The following is a 21,296-nucleotide window of genomic DNA, read 5'->3' on the forward strand; positions in this document are numbered from 1 at the left end:
CTTTATGAATTCATCTTTTGGTGTAAATCCCCTGCTTATATTTTATTTAACTTGACCGAAGATACCACACTAACAGGCACAAATTGAGTCAAAAAAGCTCATCCAGAAATTTGGCTATCCAAAAAATAACATCTAGGAATGAAAGTGTTAAAGTGTGCTAATGCTTTTGCAAGTGTTAATGTGCGTTAAAAATGCTGGCAATGCAAGCAATCTAGTTTGTGGACAGTTACAGAACATTTAACGTAAATTAGCTTGTGACAGTTTTAATGCAAAAACTATGCTAATGAGGTAATGAGACGCAAAAGAGCTCATTATCTATTAGCATTGCAAAAAGGTACGCATGCTAATTGCTTCACAGATTCATTAATGCAAAAAACTTACCTATTCCTTGGGATGATGTGGTTGAGTTTTTTGCAGTAACATCCATAGGTGAAGGCCAGACATATTTTATGGTCTGTCTTGCTAACATTGTCATTAACATAGGCTGTTAGTACATGTAATAAACACTGTGTTAATATGCGTGAATGGCTAATGTTAGCACACTGTAGTACATTGGCCCTATAGTCTGAAATGTGTATCTGCTCTTTACAAAATGACTATACAAACTTCATATTTATCAAAAAAAGAGTCATAGAATCCTAATTTTGGAATCCATCACAAGGCCATCCAGCTGGCTCCTTATTTCAAGACAAGCTGATCCATTCCTGGTTTTGTCCCACTGTATGCCTGGACTTGTAGTACAAATTTAGGGAAAGCAGGATCACAAGTCCAAGCATGCATGTGTGAGGGCGAGGGGGCAGGATTAAAACTGTCTTTTGAAAAAGATGGTTAGCCAGCCCATACTATCTTCAATATATGCCCAGCTTCAGAATGTTCTCATTGATCTATACAGACAAGCACATTTTTTAATAATATTCTGCATTGTATGGGAGATAGGCTGGTAGATCATTTAAATGGCTGGAAAATCATAAAGATTTTAAACATAGCTTAAATGCAACCATATGAAATGATTACATTGTAACCATCCATTCAATTTCAGACTGTTTAAATTGACATCCAATGTAGGATCAGACAGTAATTAAATGGAGGGGTATGATACTGACATATAATATCACTTTTCTGGTATCACATTTTAGCCCAGTTGTATATATAAATGCATGATAGTTTTATTGCTATACCAATGTATATTATAAGACAAATAGATGGTTCATCTCCTTTACAAGTAACTTAACCTGGCCGAAAGATAAATGTAAATTCCTTCACTCAGCAACAGTATTTTGAAGTAGAAAGGTACTGTTAAATGATTTAGTTTAGCAAAGAAAGTAAGTCACAGGAGGTGGGGGTTTTTTTCTTATTTTACTGTAGTCATGACTCATTGGCCATAGAGCCAATTTTTTATTTCACTAAAAAATAAAACAACATTCTGGGTAGTTTCAAACAGCTCGTAGTAGACAAAAAAAGGCCCCACACATCAAGTCTTTACAGCTACTGTATATGTGTAGCAAGAGAAATTGTCCCTTGTGAGGAAAATGTCTCCTGGAGGTTGACTAAATCTGGTGTTTCTCAGCTACCTTTTGATGTTCAGCTCTACTACCTGCAAAGCTACTTACAGCAGTGATCAGTCATGGCATTCTGGTAGCTCTGCTGTAGAATAGAATAGAATAATGTTTTGGCCTAGTAACTGATTTCATTTGTGATGTTATCTTCTGCTGGTTAATAATAAAATTACAAAATTGAAGAAACATGTTCAAAGCCTGCCAAGGTCTTCTTAAAACATTTGTTTTCCTGACTGACATACCACTTCTTTACCAGTGAATACAGCAAAGATGTATAGTTACAAATCAGTCACCCCAGCAGCATAAATCAACTTCAATTTTTATTTTTAAGAAGTTTGTGAAGTTTTATAAAGCCAAATGCAATTGCAGGTTATATATTTTAGTTATCTCATTATTACACACACCCACACAATACTTGTCTTTATCAATAATGATACGCAGGTTGTTAATGAAGTATCAGATTGATGCCATGGGCCAATATTCCCACTGTAGACTTTGCTGAAATTATCTGAGAATTTTCAAGGAAAAATCCGTAATCAAACTGAAAAGTTGCTGAATTCTTTTCATCAGAAAGTCTGTTCCAATTTTTGCTTCTTATAGGGTCATTTTTAAGATGACAAACCAAAAGTCTTCATTTGAGGAGGATATAGAGGGCCTGGATGAGTTTTCAAGCTGCGTTTCGATGTGGTCATAGCACTGAGATGTTTTGTTATCTGTTACTGATGACCTATTAAGATGGTTGGATGAGGATGTTTACAGCTCTCCTGGTTTTCTTAGATCTTTCATGTGCTTATGACTTGGTTAACCATGATACGCTAAGGATAGCTGCAAGCTGATGGGGGTAGGGGGCACTGCTTCACGATGAATTACTTGCTCTTTGAAGAAGTAGATCATTTGCAATGAATATAAAAGGGGCCTTATCAGAGCTTTCTAATTTGGGCAATGATATTCCACAGGGTTCTGTGTTATGGACACTGTTCTTCAATATTTTCATCATGCCACTGGGACAGCTAATCTGATTTTTGGGCCTGATTGGCTATATATATATATATATATATATATATATACACAGATGATATCCAGCTGGTTGTTAGGGATGATTTTTTTCCTTGGGAACAAAATAGGAAATTTCAATAAAATTTCCTGATTTGAAAACAAAAAAATGAAAGTTTGCTCATTTTCTTTTCATTTCCTTTTTGAAAAAATTCAAGGTCCTTGTCCACCTTTCCCCCACTCCTCCAAACCCCCTCCCCAGTATTTTAGTCATCTTTCCATTCCATATCCACCACTTCTACTTTTCATGTTGGTGCTGATGACAGTTTGTACAACAAAAACAAAGTAGTGTCAGCCTTGGGATAGAAGTGCCACTTTGAGAAATAGCAGTGGTTGGCCCCATCTGAAGTCAACCCATGGAGTAAGATACTGGAGAGGGAGGCTGGAAGGGGTTGGAAAGGTGGGGGAGAAATAAAGAGGAGCCCGGGCATTTTTTTTTTACGAATATTGTTGTTGGGCGGGGAAGCAGGGACAAATCCCAGACCCAACTCCATTTTTTAAAATTTAATTTTGTTTCTTTGTTTCTTTTATTTCTTTCATTTTGCTTGTTTCCTTTGTGTTAAAAAAGCAAAACGAAAAAACGAAATGAAAAAAATGCAAATGACACCCCTACTGGTCGCACCTATTACAAAAATACTTTATACTGTGATGGAAAATGTTAATCTATGTATTAAGGAAATTGCCAGATGGCTCCAAATGAGCACATTGGCACTTGATGATCAGAAAACTGAAATTCTGAAAACAGGTGGCCCAGATCAGATTGTTCTGCCTCTGTCAGTATGGATGGCAGACAACGGCTCTGTGCTTAGCAGCTCTCAAGAACTTCGGCATGAATTTAGATTCTAATTTGGACCTGGTGGCATCCAAGGCAACTGTTAAATTAAGATTGGTTAGTAGATTGTAGCCATTGCTACATACGAGATATTTCAAGGCTATAATGCACGTGTTTGTTCTTTCTTACCTGGTCTACAGGAGTAGTCTGAACCTGGGTCTACCTGACAGACGTGTAAATGGCTAAAAGTCCAGCATACTGTGACCAGAATGATTTGGGGGCATTGAAGTGCAATGTCATTGTTATGCTTCCTCCATTGGCTCCCCGTTAAAGTTCGGGCTCAATTTAACTTGCTGTTCTGAGTTTTTCATATGTTGAGAGGAACTGTCCTGTGTGCCTGCATAGGAAACTGAGTTACGATGTCCCTGAGTGAGATCTTCGCTCAAGCCAGGCTGAATGCCTGGGGTTCTGACACAGCGGGAAGTAGAGAAGCCCAAGTTAGAAACTAGGGCTTTCTTGACAGGTGCCACCCAATTATGGAGTTAGTTTTCTTTTGGATCTCTGATTCAAATTAAATAGTGCAACATTTACAAAAAAAATTAAAGGTGTGGGTTTGTCCTGAGCCTTGAGTGAACTGCCCAGGATTACCTGTGGTGACCTCCTAGGGTAAGGGAGAGAGTTTAGGCAGAGTATGGTGTTAAGTTCTGGGTATTACATAGGTTTTTCTGAGGTTGGGCTCTGTGGAGACTGGCATTCCTGGCAGTTGATCAATCTGTGGATCGAGAATTTTTCCTGTACAGAAAACAAAATCATGCAAGGTGAAGAGTGGCCAAGTGGTGTTAGTGCAATGGGCTGGAAACCAGGGGTCAAATCCCACTTCTTCCACTGGCTCTCCTTGTGACCTTGGGGTAGTCATGTTCAGTTCTTCTCCTTCTATTACCTGTTGCCTCAGGTACCCACATAGACCCTGATTTACTAAATCTATGGGGATATAGCTTAGAAAATCAAGATTATAAACTGTGTGTATATCCAGTAAAACTATAAAATCATAAGTATTATTATTATTATTATTTATTATTATTGCAATTATAAAGAAGCAGCAAAGCTAAAGCGTTATATTTGAATTTGCTCAACAGACTGGAAAGATTTTGATGGTAGAGAGCCTAGACACAAGGGCCAGATCGAAGCTTTGGAACACTTGCTACAGCAGGTCCGAGAGGCTCATCAGCATTATAGCTACCGAGGTAAGCACTGGGAGCCACCTGGGAGGGGATACCTGTAGCAGCATTGGTATTCTTCTAACTGGGCCCTGCGTTCTCATTTTATCAGGCAAAGAAAGATTGCAATATTGGTATACACCTGCAATACTTTTGGTCTGATATCATGCTTTATCCTTTGACAGTATTTTTTTTTTTTTATGTAGATCATGTGCAAGCAAACACAAGAAAATGAAAACCAAACGTCTTTATTGACTTTAATTTGCAGAGATCGTTTAGTGTTGCAAGGGTGTTCAAAAAACATTTTCCTTATTGCCATGTAACATACTAACACTAGACAAAGTAATTGGCCGCTTCCAAACAGACCAGCTGGGAGCTCGTGTTTTTCCTGCGGGTTCCCAAGTCCAGTAGCTAGAATTCTGGGATATCTTCAGATACCTCGGTTTACAGCTGTACTTCTGGATGCAAATTCTGGCCCTCCGGCGGAAAGAGGTGGTGCAGCAGGGAGTCTATGGGCAAGATTACAGCCATAAATCTGTTAGAATGGTGCTGTCACTAATATGGAAGCCATTCATTCACTTCTGCTGCAGCAGGAGGGGGCCAGAGGATGACAGATACATTCAGGAGTAGGGATGTGAATCGTTTTTATAACGAAATATCGTACGATATTTCTTAATTCGTTATATATCGGTTAAAAAGCGAAACGAACATTTTTTCCCCTGAATTTTCATGAAAATCGTTTTTCGGGTTAGTGCGCGCTAACTCCCATTAGTGCGCGCTAACAAAAAAAGGTTTATTTTTGGTTACATTTTGTTATTTTTTGTTAGCGCGCACTAACTCCCTTTAGCATGCATTAAGCTGAAAAACGATTTTTCACTAAAAAAATAAAATGCCGATCCGTGGGAAAACGAGATTTTCCTGCGGTCAGACGAACCCGAAAGCGCAAATGATCGGGCATCCGATTCACATCCCTATTCAGGAGTGTAATGTGCAGGTGTGGATTAGAAACTGGCTGAATGGCAGATGGCAGCAGGTAGTGGTAAATGGAACTCTGAGGAGAGAAGGGTGATTAGTGGAGTGCCTCAAGGATCAGTTCTGTTCAATATCTTTATGGGTGATATTGTGGAGGAGTTAGAAGGAAAAGTTTGTCTTTTTTTTTTGTAGATGATGCTAAGATCTACAACAGGGTGAACACCTCTCAAGGAGTAGAGAGAATGAGAATTGATCTAAGAAAGCTTGAGTAGGGGGGTCAAGGTTTGGCATCTAGGATTCAGTGCCAAGAAGTACAGTGTCATGCATTTGGGTGCAGAAATCCAAAGGAGTTATACTTTGGGAGGGGGGCAAGAAACTTGGAAAATAAATAAATAAGAAACTGATGTGCATGGACTAGGAGAGAGAAAATGTGGTGATACTGAACCAGTGACCTGAAAGTAGCAAAGCAGTGTAACAGGGTAGTGACAAAGGTCAGAGGCAAACTAGGCTGAATAGACAAAGGCAGCCACATAACCCCTTATGAAAAAGGAGGTGATAATGTCCCTGTACAGGTCATTGGAGAGGCCTCAAATGGAAGGAATACTGTGTTCAGTTCTGGAGGCCCGATTTCAAAAAGGACAGAGATGGTTTACAAGTGGTCAAGAGAAAGGCAACCAAAATGGTGTGGGGTCTGATAGGGAAGTGCAACCCCTATTATTTTGTTTTGGTTTGTTTTTTCATTTGGGGGGGTGTCTTTTTTTTTTTTTTAGATCATTAAATTTTGTATTCACTTTGATTCATTTTCCAAACAAAAAAAAAACAAACAAACAAAAAATATATAAATAAACCAATTTTTTAAAAAAAATGGGCCTCCAGTAGTCCTTGAAAGGCTTCCTGTGGGTTTGTTTACATCCAGAGCCAGCTTGGGTGCCAGAGCCTGCCTGAAGCTGGCCTGGTGCTGAGGCCTACCTAGTGCTGAGACTACCCAATCTGAAGTTCGCATTCCGGCACCATTTTTAAAGCATTGTGTACTGGGCAAAAGCAACTGGATATCACTTCTGCCCATTTTGGAGAAACTTGGAAGGGGGTAAGTGGGGGTAGGGTGCGAGCTCCCTGGCCCTGGCAATTATAAAGGGGGATAGGGAGAGAGAACGAGCTCTGGCCCTGGTCCAGGGCCAGCTCCAGGATGACCCCTGTGCCAGGCAAGGCCATGGCTCCGCTTAGGTCTTGGCACTAGGCCAGCTTCGAGTTGGCCCCCACTCTAGTCCAGAGGCCCATTTTTATTTTTTTTAAATGTCACGAATACAAAAATACTCCCAAATTATTGGATATTTTTCTAGGAGGCCATGTTAGGTTCATAAAAACAAAGCAGAAGCTGATCCAAGATAGCTGCTACTCCCTGTTAACATGTAATTTCCAAACCTACTGTTCAAATGTGAACCGGTATATAAAAGTCCTTAAATAAATAAATAAATAAATAAATAAATAAATAAACAAACAAACAAACAAACAAACAAATAAGCAAGCTGTGCAGCGATAAAAACGAAGAAGAGGATCGGTATATAAAAGGACTTTTATTAGATCTTGCCTGACTCTGGCCGAGTTTCGCTCACCAAGGAGCTGCCTCAGGGGCTACTAAAAACACACATACATAAATATATGTAAAAGCAAATGGATGTACATACATATAAAATTGAACACATAAATAATTCAAAACAGACAATGTATGTGTATACAAAGACATATATTTAAAAAAATGAAATTAATAAAAAACTAAAATGTATATGTATGTGTGTAAGAATATATATATGAATCTAGTGATGGAAGGAGGGGATCCATAGTGGAAATGGAAAAAATGTGACTGAATACCTTCCATCACTAGATTCATACATATATTTTTGTATCTGCCATTGTGATATTCTTACACACATACATATACATTTTAGCTATTTATTAATTTCATTTTTTTAAATATGTCTTTGTGTACACATACATTGTCTTATGTTTTGAATTATTTATGTGTTTAATTTATATGTATGTACATCCTTTTGAGTTTATATTTTAGAATTATTTATTCATTCAATTTTATATGTATGTACATCCATTTGCTTTTACATATATTTATGTATGTGTGTTTTTGTACTTGTTTTTAGTAGCCCCTGAGGCAGCAATTTGGTGAGCGAAACTCGGCCAGAGTCGGGCAAGATCTAATAAAAGTCCTTTTATGTTAGGTTCATTCCATTCAGAACAAACAAAAATGACATTATTTGTTGTATTTTTGGCATTCTTTTGAAACAAATTTATATTCCTATGGTCTGCACCAAAGACATATGGGATAAGACTTGAGGACTTCAATATCTATTAGGGGTGGGAAAGGGAAAAATGTTTTGTTTTTCATTTCATTTTTTTTGGGGGGGGGAGTACCCTCAAATTTATTTTCGTGGAATGTTTATTTTGTTTCCAAAAAACAGAAAAAAAAAGAAACAGGACCTCCCAAGGCCTCCCATGCCCCCCACCCGGAAAAATGCCGGGGCCAGGATCCTCCCCACTCCCACTTACCTGGTCTGGGGGGGATCCACAGATAAGTCCTAGGCCAAGTTTGCGAATTCCTACCACAGCCTAGGCCTACGCAAGGTTGAGGCTTTGGCCTGGGCTTAACCATCAGGACCTTGCATAGGCCTAGACCATGGTAAGTTGCTACAACCTCAGCCTAGGCCCATGCAAGGCCCAGGCGTGGAGGCCTGGACCTGATACCTCGGCCTCAGCCTAACCCCAGGCCCAGGCCTGATGCCACAGCCTGGCCCAGAGGCCGGGTCCCAAAACCTGGGCCTCTGAATAGGCCAGGGCCTGGACTACAGTTGCCAACTGTCTCCAGATTTTCAGGACAGATTGATCCAGTGCTGGTTTTACCCCATTGTATGCTGGGACTTATTCTGATTTACTTATTGCATTCCCTAAGAAAATCACAATTATAAGTACCTGCATGCAGGGGAGTAAATCCAGGACAGGATCAACCTATCCTGAAAATTTGGAGCCAGTTGAAAACCCTAGCCTGGACCTGGGGCCGACACCGCAGCTTAGCCCAGAGCCCAGTTCCTGACGTTAGGGCCTCAGCCTGGACTCAGGCCCGATGCCTGGGCTCAGCCCTGAGGCCAGGTCCAAACACCAGGGCCTCGGCCCAGGATCAGGCACAGGCCCAGAACTCAGTACTTGAGGCTTGTCTTTGGCATCTTCTTTCTTCGGCTCTTCTTCGCCAACTGATGCCATCCACTTGGGACATTGTGCTGAAGTTAATTAACTCTGGTGCAATGACCCCAGCAGACAGAGACAGTTGGCAAAGCAGAGTTGAAGAAAGAAGATGCTGACCCTGCGCTGAGGCCCAGGCATTGGGATCTGGCCTCCAGGCTGGACCCAAGCATCAGGCCTGAATCTTGGCTGAGGCCGTGGAGTTGGGACCTGGCATCCCGGCTTGTCTGCAGTGTCAAGCGTAGGTCTGGGCCCTGGCCTAGGCTGAGGCCCAGGTGTCAGGACCCGGCCTCCAGGCCAGTCCACAGCATTGGGCATGGGTCCGGTCCCTGGCTGCAGCATTGGGTCTTGGTCCAGGCCCTGGCCTAGGCCAAGGCTCTGGTATCGGAACCTGGCCTCCAGTCTGTGCTGTGGTGTCAGGACCTGGTCTCTGGGCCAAGCCACAGTGTTGGGTCTGGGTCTTGGTCTAGGCTGCGGGCTGGGCCCTGGCAATGGGACTCAGCATCAGGACCGAGCCAGGACACAGCATCAGATTTGATAAGTATTAGGCAGTGTGATGTTGGGAAATTTCTCATGCCTGGGTCTTTGAACTGGTCGGCCTAGGCCCCAGCATCAGGCCAGAAACTGAGCCAGGACCTAGGCCGAGACCCTGGAGTCACTCTAAGGCATTGGCTGTGGCCCCTTTGTCGAGCTGTGCCCTATACCTAGGCAAAGCTCAGGCTTTGGATCTAAGTCTAGGCTGAGGCACCAGAGTCATGCTCAGACATATGTGAATGGGTGTGTGCATGGGGAGGGTGTATATCAAGGGGAGGGGAAAGAACATGTCTGTGAGAGTATGTGTGTGTTTGTGTAGGAGGAAGAGAAGTGAAAATGTGAATTAACATGAGTGTGAGGGTGAGTGGGTATGTGTGTGAGAGGAGTGTGGATATGGGAAAATGAGAGGAGTAAAGCTGTATGTGAGCATGTGAGAATATGAGGAATGAGCGTTAGCATGTGTGTGTGTGGAAAGTTATCATGAACACATGAGTGTTAATGTGTGTGTGTGTGCGTGTGTGTGTGTGTGTGTGAGTGTGTATATGTGTATGAGAGTAAGTTTGTGCACATCCGGTCCCGTGCCCCTGCCCTCCCCCCACCCCCAATTCAAGGTAATTTCAGGGTGACTAAAAATCAAAAATTCCCAGGTATGCCTAGTGGTTAGAGAAAGGAAATGAAGAACCAATGAAATGGTAGTAATTTTGATGTACAATTTCTGCATGGTGATAACTGGCACAGAGCATCAGTTACAATACAAAACAGAAAGTATGGGATAATTTGTTCAGAGAATATAAGAACATAAGAAATTGCTATATTGGGTCAGACCAAAGGTCCATCAAGCCCAGCATCCTGTTTCCAGCAAGGCCAATCCAGGCTACAAGGGGGATATGATAGAGGTGTTTAAAATCATGAGAGGTCTAGAACGGGTAGATGTGAATCGGTTATTTACTCTTTCGGATAGTAGAAAGACTAGGGGGCACTCCATGAAGTTAGCATGGGGCACATTTAAAACTAATCGGAGAAAGTTCTTTTTTACTCAACGCACAATTAAACTCTGGAATTTGTTGCCAGAGGATGTTGTTAGTGCAGTTAGTATAGCTGTGTTTAAAAAAGGATTGGATAAGTTCTTGGAGGAGAAGTCCATTACCTGCTATTAAGTTCACTTAGAGAATAGCCACTGCCATTAGCAATGGTAACATGGAATAGACTTAGTTTTTGGGTACTTGCCAGGTTCTTATGGCCTGGATTGGCCACTGTTGGAAACAGGATGCTGGGCTTGATGGACCCTTGGTCTGAACCAGTATGGCATTTTCTTATGTTCTTATGTTCTTAAGTACCTGGCAAGAACCCAAACACTAAGTAGATCCCCTGCTACTGACACCAGTAATAGCAGTGGCTATTCCTTAAGTCACCTGGATTAACAGAAGTTAATGGACTTCTCTTCCAAGAACTTATCCAAACCTTTTTTAAACCCAGCTACACTAACTGCACTAACCACATCCTCTGGCAACAAATTCCAGAGCTTTATTGTGCGTTGAGTGAAAAAGAATTTTCTCCAGTTAGTTTAAATGTGATACTTGCTAACTTCATGAAGTGCCCCCTAATCCTTCTATTATCCGAAAGAGTAAATAACTGATTCACATTTACCTGTTCTAGACCTCTCATGATTTTAAAGCCCTCTTTCATATCCCCCCTCAGCCGTCTCTTCTCCAAGCTGAACAGTTCTAACCCCTTTAGCCTTTCCTCATAGGGGAGCTGTTCCATCCCCTTTATCATTTTGGTCGCCCTTCTTTGTACCTTCTCCAGTGCAACTATATCTTTTTTGATATGCAGTTACCAGAATTGTACACAGTACTCAAGGTGCAGTCTCACCATGGAGTGATACAGAGGCATTATGACATATTGGGGCAGATTTTAAAACCCCTGCGCGCCGGCGCACCTATTTTGCATAGGCCGCCGGTGCGCGCAGAGCCCTGGGACGCGTGTAAGTCCCGGGGCTTCCTGTCAGGGGCGTGTTGGGGGCGTGGCGGGATGACGCGGTGTTTAGGGGGCGGGGCGCGGCGTTTGGGGGCGGCAACGTGGGCGTGGTTTCGGCCCGGGGGCATTCCGGGGGCGTGGCCGCGGCCTCCGGAACAGCCCCCGGTACCAAACCACGGAGTGGGGCAGCCGGCCGACGCGCGCAAAGTTACGCCTGCCGACAAAGGTAAGGGGGGGGTTTAGATAGGGCCGGGGGGGTGGGTTAGGTAGGGGAAGGGAGGGGAAGGTGGGGGGAGGGCGAAGGAAAGTTCCCTCTGAGGCAGCTTCGAAATCGGAGCGGCCCCGGAGGGAACAGGCCGCGCGCGCTGGGCTCGGCGCGCACAGGTTGCACAAATGTGCACCCCCTTGCCCGCGCCGACCCCGGATTTTATAAGATACGCGCGTATCTTATAAAATCCAGCGTACTTTTGTTCGCGCCTGGTGCGCAAACAAAAGTACGCGTTCGCACAAGTATTTAAAATCGACCCCATTTGTTTTATTCGCCATTCCCTTCCTAATAATTCCTAACATTCTGTTTGCTTTTTAGACTGCCGCAGCACACTGGACTGATGATTTCAATGTACTATCCAGTATGACACCTAGATATTTTTCCTGGATGGTAGCTCCTAATACGGAACCTAACATCATGTAACTACAGCATAGGTTATTTTTCTCTATATGCATCACCTTTCGCCTGCCATTTGGATACCTAATCTTCCAGTCTCGCAAGGTCCTCCTGCAGTTTATCACAGTCCGCTTGTGATTTAACTGCTCTGAATAATTTTGCATCGTCTGCAAATTTGATTACCTCACTCATCATATTCTTTTCCAGATCATTTATAAATATATTGAAAAGCACTGGTCCAAGTACAGATCCCTGAGGCACTCTACTGTTTACCCTTTTCCACTGAAAAAATTGACCATTTAATCCTACTCTCATTTTCCTGTCTTAACCAGTTTGTAATCCACAAAAGGACATCGCCTCTTATCCCATGATATTTTAGTTTTCATAGAAGCCTCTCATGAGGGACTTTGTCAAACGCCTTCTGAAAATCCAAATGCACTACATCTTCCAGTTCACTTTTATCCACATGTTTATTAACCCCTCCAAAAAAATGAAGCAGATTTGTGAGGCAAGACTTGCCTTGGGTAAATCCATGTCTTTTTATATGGTCTGTGATTTTGATCTTTAGAATAGTTTTCACTATTTTTCTCAGTACTGAAGTCAGGCTCACTGGTCTATAGTTTCCCGGATCGCCCCTGGAGCCCTTTTTAAATATTGGGGTTACATTGGCCAATGGCCACCCTCCAGTCTTCAGGTACAATGGATGATTTTAATGATAGGTTGCACATTTTAACTAATCTGAAATTTCATTTTTTAGTCCCTTCAGAACCCTGGGGTGCATACTATCAGGTCCAGGTGATTTGCTGCTCTTTAGTTAGTTAATCTAGCCTACTACATCTTCCAGGTTCACAGTGATTTGGTTCAGTTCATCTGACTCATCACCCTTGAAAACCATCTCCGGAACCAGTATCTCCCCAACATCCTCATTAGTAAACACAATTGCAACCCTAAACACCTTACTGGGAAGACTGGATGGACCTATTTGGTCTTTATCTCCTGTTATTTGCTATGTTACTATGTTAACACAAAAGTACTACAGTATTTTTCTCTTTGCTTGATTCAGGAATGTTCCCAGTTTTGTAAACCAATTTCTAAGTTTTGATGTTTCATTCATTTGAGGTTTTCTAGGAGTTGTAGGACAAAACTAGAGCTTCAGTTACATTTTTTATTTTTTGAAGCTCGGAAATTCCAAATTTAGATGCAATTTAGAAGTGAATGATTTTTTAAAAAGTCCCTGACATTTAAAGAACAATTTTTCCAAAGTCAGTTATTTCCATGTTTGTACAGCAACAGGAACAATGTAGCCATAGGCAGTTCAACACAACTTTTAGTATCTACCCACTGGAATCTCCACTACCCACCAGCATTACCTATGGGTTTCTGTCCCACTTTTGCATTTTTATACAGTATTCTGCCAATAGGTCAGATTTAGTCTTACCATGTAATGTTAAAGAGCAGGGCAAGATGTTTGTTGTATAACTTGCTAATGTTCTTTCAATTTTAAATTATGCCTCACAATTTTTGTAAGAAGTAAACAAACTTAAGCACTGGGGGGAGGGGTTATATTCAGTCACTGGTTGGATTGCAAAGCTAGCCAGATAAAGTTATCCAACTATCTTTGGAGGGATATTCAGTGATGCAGCTGCACTATTGAATATAGCTGGCTATCTTAAAGATGAGATTTCTACAATGAACCCCCACACTAGCTTGATAGCACTTAGGTAGAGAGTGCATCAATCTAGGGTGAGAGTACAATGTATAAATCTCATCTTTGTATTCCTTTCTTCACGCCAAATCACATCAAATGTTCACTGATGTGTACTATAGGGATGTGAATCGTTTTTTAACAATTTAAATTATCGTCCGATATTTTTAATATCGTCATTAATCGTTAAAGAGTGCGATACAATAGGAATTGCCCCGATTTATCGTAACAAAAAATCATTAATTGGGTTAGTGCGCACTAACAGAAAATGAAACATTTTGACACTTTTCAGGTCAATTAAGGTCATAGGAAGGAATATGTATTCCTATTGGCTGCCCTCTTATCTATTGATGTTACCAAGGTTCCCACTGAGGTGATAGTTTAATATATGGGGGATGGGAAATGGGAAATGGAAAAGGTTGGTAGCTTGACAAAGGGAAGGGAAGGGGGAGGTGAAGGGCCAAGCAGGACTCCCTGGTCTCTTCAGAAAATCAGAGCTGCTGAAGGCAGGGGCTGTCTCCCCCTTCACATCCCTCTCACCCCCCCCCCCCCACCCCATTCACTGCTGGTACATGGGAGAGAGAAGGGGAGGGGGAGGTGAAGGGCCAAGCAGGACTCCCTGGTCTCTTCAGAAAATCAGAGCTGCTGAATGCAGGGGCTGTCTCCCCCTTCACATCCCTCTCCCCCAAATTACTTCGCTAGTTTGCCCAGTCTTTATCCAGTCATTGTGACCCTGCTGGTTTTTCAGCCTGAACTTCCCACAGTTCACCCACTCCTTGCATCCAGCCAATAGTACACAAGTAAGTTGGCAAATCTACACATGTAAATGTCTTTGAAAATAGCAACTTACACATGTAAATGTTGACCGCCCCCCACCCTGGAATACCCCAAGACTGCCCCCCTTTTTACATATGTATATGTGCATACAAAAACAAAGATACACATGCATGTTTGAGGATTATAAAATGGCATGTACATGAGTAGATGCTACTTACACATGTAAATGCTCATTTTTGCGCATGTAATTCTTTGAAAATTCACCCCATAATGTATAATCATAAAGGTCCATATTCAGCTGCTGGCTGGGTAACTTCACAGGGATTCAATGGCACAGACACACCATTGAATATACTCATCTGTGAAAATTAGCTGGATACATTTATCCAGATAACTTTAGGATTGCTCTTCGGCTAGTCCTAAGGCTATCTGGCTATGTTAGCCAGATGCTGAAAATCGGCATTTATCCAGCTAACTTAGCTAGATAAAAGGGTCCAGCTCGGAACACCCCCCACCCTGTCCCTAAGCTTGTCTGATAAATTTTTAACCAGATAAAAGGTTATCCAGCTATCTCAGGGCTAGTCAGAATGTTTTAAAATTATCCTCCCTGCGTGCGTACTTTGCATGTGCTGATTTTCAAAGGGAAACAATTTAAATTGCAAGTAAAACAAGCATTTCAAAATTACCGCCACTCCCTCTCCACCATTATGAATTTGCTATTATTTCCATGGTTGTTCCCTAGGGATGTGCAGAGGGACGGCATATGTTGCATTCGGTATTCGTATTTGTCGGGGGGCAGATACATTGCATTCGGCAAGGGGGGCCCCCGATACTTTCATGCGTTCATTCTTATTCGTTTCCCGGCTAAAATTGAATTAATTACAAACCCCCCCCCACCCTCCTGACCCCCCTAAGACTTACCAAAACTCCCTGGTGGTCCAGTGGGGGGTCCGGAAGCCATCTCCTGCAGTCACGCCGTGGGCTACCGGTATTCAAAATGGCACCGATAGCCTTTGACCTTACTATGTCACAGGGGCTACCGGTGCCATTGGTCAGTCCCTGTGACAAAGTGAGGGCAAAGGCTATTGGCGCAGTGGCGTAGCGAGGGGTGGGCGGGGTGGGTGGCCGTCCCGGGCGCCGGGTCTAAGGGGGTGCCAAAATGCCTGGCTCTGCCTCAGGGCCGGCGGAACCACTAGGCGAGCTAGGCCTGTGCCTAGGGCGCCGAGACTTAGGGGGCGCCGCGGCAGGCAGCCAGCTCCCGACTCGCTCTGCCGCCCCGCCAGTGTCACCCTCCCGACACCCCCCTAGTGGTCCAGCGGAGGTCCCGGGAGCGATCTGCCACTCCCGGGGCCTCCGCTGCCACTAAGCAAAATGGCCCCGGTGACCTTTAGCCCCTACCATGTGACAGGGGCTGAAGGCCACCGGCACCATTTTGTTTAGTGGCAGCCGAGGCCCCGGGAGTGGCAGATCGCTCCCGTGCCCTCCGCTGGACCACCAGGGGGGGGCGTCGGGAGGGTGGCACTGGGGGGGGAGGCAGGGAGAGTCGGGGGCTGGCTGCCTGCCGTGGCGCCCCTTAAGTCTCGGCGGCTGGTCTCCGGCTGCACCGATCTTCCTTTCTTCGGCCATGTGATCAGCTAGACCGGCTGCGCCGATCTTCTTTCTGTGTGTGTGTGTGAGTGTATGTGTATGCAATGTGATGTATATGTAAGAAAGGAATGGAGCTTCTGTGTGTGAGTGTATGTGAGAAAGGAATCTGCCAGTTTAAAAAAATGAAGTGTGATAATACATATACCTCAACTTTTGTGCTGATTTTGTTGAAAAGTTGGATGAAAGATGAAATTACTAAATTTTAAGAGGAGAACTGCTGGAGAGGGTAAGTAAAGGTGGCTTTTTAAGTTCATTTTTCTTGATTGACTACCATTTTAATTATTGTTTAGTATGTGATGTGTCTGCTGTTTGAAATATTTTATTGGTGTTTGGTAAAGCTTTCAAAATTTGCATTAATCTTTAATTATTGGATAGTCTATTCATCAGCTGTTTTGAAATTATCTTATTTGCACACGCGCTCATAAAAATTAGTGCAGAAAAATAGCACCGATTTCAATGCAAATTATTGATGGAGGGAGGGGGTGCCGAAGAAGTCTCTTGCCCCGGGCGCCAAATTGTCTAGCTACGCCACTGTATCGGCGTCATTTAGAATACTGGCAGCCGACGGCCCGAGTGCAGGAGGTCGCTCCCGGACCCCCGCTGGACCACCAGAGACTTTTGGCAAGTCTTGGGGGGGTCAGGAGGGTGGGGGGGGGGTTGTAGTTAATTCAATTTTAGCTGGGAAACGAATAGAATGAAAGCATGAACGTATCGGAGGCCCCCCTTGCCAAATGCAACGTATCTGCTCCACGACGAATACGAATACTGAATGCAACGTATGCCGTCCCTCTGCTCATCCCTTGCCACAAGTCTTGGGGGACCCCCCCAAGACTTGCCAAAAGTCCCTGGTGGTCCAGCGGGAGTCCGGGAGTGACCTCCTGCACTCGGGCCGTCGGCTGCCAGTAATCAAAATGGCGCAGATAGCCTTTGCCCTTACTGTGTCACAGGGGCTACCGTGCCATTGGTCAGCCCCTGTCATATGATAGGAGCACAAGATGGCACTGACCAATGGCACCGGTAACCCCGTGACATAATAAGGTCAAAGGCTATCGGCGCCATTTTGAATACTGGCAGCCGACGGCGTGAGTGCAGGAGATGGCTCCCAGACCCCCGCTGGACCACCAGGGAGTTTTGGTAAGTCTTGGGGGGGGGTCAGGAGGGTGGGGGGTTTGTTTAAATTCACTCCTTTAGACAGCCGAATAATTTGGTGAAGATTCGTTGTATTCGTGGGGAATCGCGATACGTTTCGCTTCCCCACGAATACAACGAATATGGCCCTATATGTTGCGGATTACCAATACATTGGAAACAAATGCACACCCCTATTGTTCCCCAATCTGTCCATTCTTTGCTATGTACATTGATTTAAAAATGCATAGAGTTCTGCGAGATAGCTTACACCCTTATTTTCCATTTACAGAAATCATATTGAAAGATTAATTACTTTCTTCTGCATTTGTGCAATTTATCCATTTTTTAGATTTCTGCAGCACATGGCTTAGCACCATGCCCTACCCAAGTCTGTGTAGACTGCAGAGCATGTATCACTGCTCATTCACAAAACATCTGTCAAATATCTGTTGTAACTATGGTAATTACTTAAATGTTTCAGCTCAGAATATGGAGAAACACTGAGAGTACAGTTCTTTCCTTGCTATGTAGAAGCACACTAGCCCTCACAGCATTGCCATCCTTTCTATAGATTCCTATAAGTTAGCATGGGGCACATTTAAAACTAATCGGAGAAAGTTCTTTTTTACTCAACGCACAATTAAACTCTGGAATTTGTTGCCAGAGGATGTTGTTAGTGCAGTTAGTATAGCTGTGTTTAAAAAAGGATTGGATAAGTTCTTGGAGGAGAAGTCCATTACCTGCTATTAAGTTCACTTAGAGAATAGCCTCTGCCATTAGCAATGGTAACATGGAATAGACTTAGTTTTTGGGTACTTGCCAGGTTCTTATGGCCTGGATTGCCCACAGTTGGAAACAGGATGCTGGGCTTGATGGACCCTTGGTCTGACCCAGTATGGCATTTTCTTATGTTCTTATGTTCTTATGTTTAGGCCGGTTCATGTTTTCCAATTTATGCAAAGGCTTTTATGTATGAATTGTCCCAGTTTAAATCAATATTTTGACAGAGACCGACAAAAATAAATTATGTATGTTGAAGTGCAAAGTCAAAGTTACATAGTGTTATTACATTTTAGTACTACATGGGTAACAGCTTTTCAAATAAAGGTTATTTTCTCAGATTTTATGGCTCTTATGCTCCCACAGTCCCAGTTGGCCTCTGATCTCCTTGCTGCACCCTATCAGAGGACATTTCACAGAGACAGGACAAGGCTGGGGGAGAAAGCATCTCACATAATACAAACAACCTCATGGGGACCAACTGTGGTCACGGAACATCTTACAGAATACAGGCACACACACCCCACCCCCACCGGACTGCCAAAACAGATTGCAGACCTACAGATAGGGCCCAGGTGAGATCAGAAAGCTATTAAAAACACGCTTAGTTGGTGCCAGATAAAATGTTAATTTTACTCCTCAATGGTTCTGCAATAAAATATTCAATAAATCTGCAGCCGTGAATTTCAGTAAAGCTATCTTTCGGTTGGCTTTGTTAAGCAGAAAGGGAGAACCATAATGCCAGTGGAAGGGACCACAGCAAGTCCAAAAGCTTGTTTACTACATTTCTTGCCCTTATAAGAGGCAGCACTAATGTTCAGCTCCTTCACTTTGAACGGCAGCTCAGTATAAAGAGCGGCACCGGAAGAGGCAAAATCCTCATTCTGTTTGGTCATGCCATGAGATTGATATCCCGCCTGGGTCAGCATTCTGCTGCAAGACATTTTTTTTTTTTAATTTACTGTTTATTGAATTTTCTCAAATAATTACAAAGTCACATACTTTGCACAGAAACAAAGAAAGTTGCTTAACAAAAATACATACATTTTCATAGAAACAATCATTTTTTATCTAGACCACTATTTGCTGGGAGTAGGAAATAGGAGACAAATAATATAAAGGAGCTATAGAAGAAAGCTAAACAAAGAAATAGCATTGACGTGCACCAACCCAAATTTCCTCTTATACCTGGTTAATGGGACTTACTTGAGGAGAGGAGGGAGAGAACATCCTTTTACGAGAATCTATGAACATTTTTAATTGCTCGGGGAAAAAATATACATAAATTTCATTATTTAGTTTGCAAATGCACTTACACGGAAACTTCAATTGGAATGTTGCCCCCAGTGCTTGGGCTTCCTGTCGTAAAGACAGGAAGCCTTTCCTCCTCTCCTGCGTGGGTCTAGCTAGGTCAGGAAATATCTGTATAAACTGACCATGGAAGTTTACACCTAAATTCTGAAAATAGCTACGCATTACAGAACTGAGGTCTGGTTCATACCCAAACGATACTAATAGGGTAGCTCTCTCCACAGTTTCAATTGTGGAGGATTCTAGAAACTGTGTTAAATTTTTTTAAATTCAATTGATGATGTTGAGTATCTCCTCCTCTCACATTTTAGAAAGGGAGGAAGTAAACTCTATTAAATGATGGTAATTTATCTAGTGTGTATTTTCAAGACCTCGGTTAAGTATCTCCTTAATGTCACCCTAGGTTGTTCACCAATAAATTTAGGAAAGTTGAGGTCTGAGACGATTTTCCATGAATCCAATTTTTTTATTTAATACTAATTGTTCCTGTATTATTGTGGATTGTACTTCCAGCCCTTTTTTTTTTTTTTTTTTTGCTCCATCTTCTAGCCCTTGAATACGCCTTTGTTGCTCTTCTAGTTTGGTATTGCAATCTTGAGTGAAAATGTCCACTTTTTGTAAACTAGCAGCAATTTAAAGGGAACACTTTTGTACTTCTGATCCTAGCCGTGCCACGAGCTCCCATATGGAGTCTAAAGTCACTACAGATGGTTTAATATAAAGATTCTCCATTACAATTGGTTGAGGTAAAGGTTCTTGTACTGTAGGGACCGCATCTTCCAAATTCGTCGCTGAATTTAAACTCCCAGGGTCCCCTGTTGTTCCCTCTACATTGCTAAGAGAGCTCACTGGCTCGTTAGCAAAACAACTTCTGGGGATTCCTGCGCATTTGCTGACAAATATTTCCTCAGGACTGAGGGGGCTCAAGGTGACCTCTCCGGATGAGATGGAGGCTCCTTCTCCAGCCACATCAATGGGGATATTTGCCCCTTCCATTTGTGGGTGGGATGCTGTATACTGCGGGATTGTCCGCTGCCCTGGTAGGATCGTTGGAGTGGAAGGATAAACTCTAATTTTCCCTTTCTTTTTCGAGGGCATATCTTATAAGGAAATAATTAAAAGGAGCTTACCCAGGACAGAGCAGTCAGAGCTAGCACGTCGCTTCTTAAATCTCCTTTTTCCTCTGAGAGTGAAGAGGTTTGCTTAGGGAGGCATCAAACCTGCATGATGCCTCTGTAGATGATTTCTGAAGATCTTTTTTTCAGTTTTCCAGACAAAGCCGCGTGCCAGCGGCGTCTAATGCGCCGCAGTAGAGCTGTTTTTAAATGCCCCTCTGTTAGTCCCCGGCTGGTGATGTCACAGGGCGGGGTCAGGAATCAGCGTTCGGGGCTCCATCGGAAGAATTTTCAAATTGGAGCCGGTGCAGAGTGAGTACCTCCTTCAGCCACCCTCTTTCTCTCTCTCTCCTCCCGAGCTCTGCTGCAAGACATTTTTATGACAGATTCCTTCCTTTCTTCTGCCTGAGATAATCTGCTACCTCAGGTCTCCAGTATTTATTCTGAAGGGTAGGGGTATGCAGCCCTGAAATGGTTGCTTCATTTTGTTACCATAGTTTTCCTCACACAAATCAAATTCAAACATGTTATTTTGACTTCAGAGTTGGGAAGCGCCTTTTGATGTCCTGTATAGCAGCACTATTAGCCATTGTGAGGTCTACATTCAAATGCATTTAGCCAGATAAATAAGAAATTACTTGGCTAAATGAAAATTTGGCCACCTATCAGGCTGAATTCTAGCTGGAAAACTATTTGTCCGGCTAGAATTTGGCCAGATAAGTGAGGAGAGTTCCAGTAATGGTCCAGAGGCATTCCAGGGAGGAGCTGAGTTAGCCAGATAAGTGATCCAGCTAACTCCAATATTCAGAGTTAGCTGGATAACTTACCCAGCAACTCTG

At 43.0% G+C, this 21,296-nt stretch overlaps 1 protein-coding gene across 1 annotated transcript in view; it reads left to right on the plus strand.

Moving 5' to 3' along the window:
- ANKFN1 (ankyrin repeat and fibronectin type III domain containing 1) overlaps nucleotides 1-21,296 on the plus strand; it is a 170,035-nt gene that overhangs the window by 116,505 nt on the left and 32,234 nt on the right. Inside the window, exon 7 of the mRNA XM_029600691.1 lies at nucleotides 4,518-4,625. Within this exon, the coding sequence (XP_029456551.1) occupies nucleotides 4,518-4,625 (108 nt within the window). The remainder of the gene's footprint in view (nucleotides 1-4,517; nucleotides 4,626-21,296) is intronic.

The sequence above is a fragment of the Rhinatrema bivittatum genome, chromosome 4 (assembly GCF_901001135.1).
Source record: "Rhinatrema bivittatum chromosome 4, aRhiBiv1.1, whole genome shotgun sequence".
Lineage (NCBI taxonomy): Eukaryota > Metazoa > Chordata > Amphibia > Gymnophiona > Rhinatrematidae > Rhinatrema > Rhinatrema bivittatum.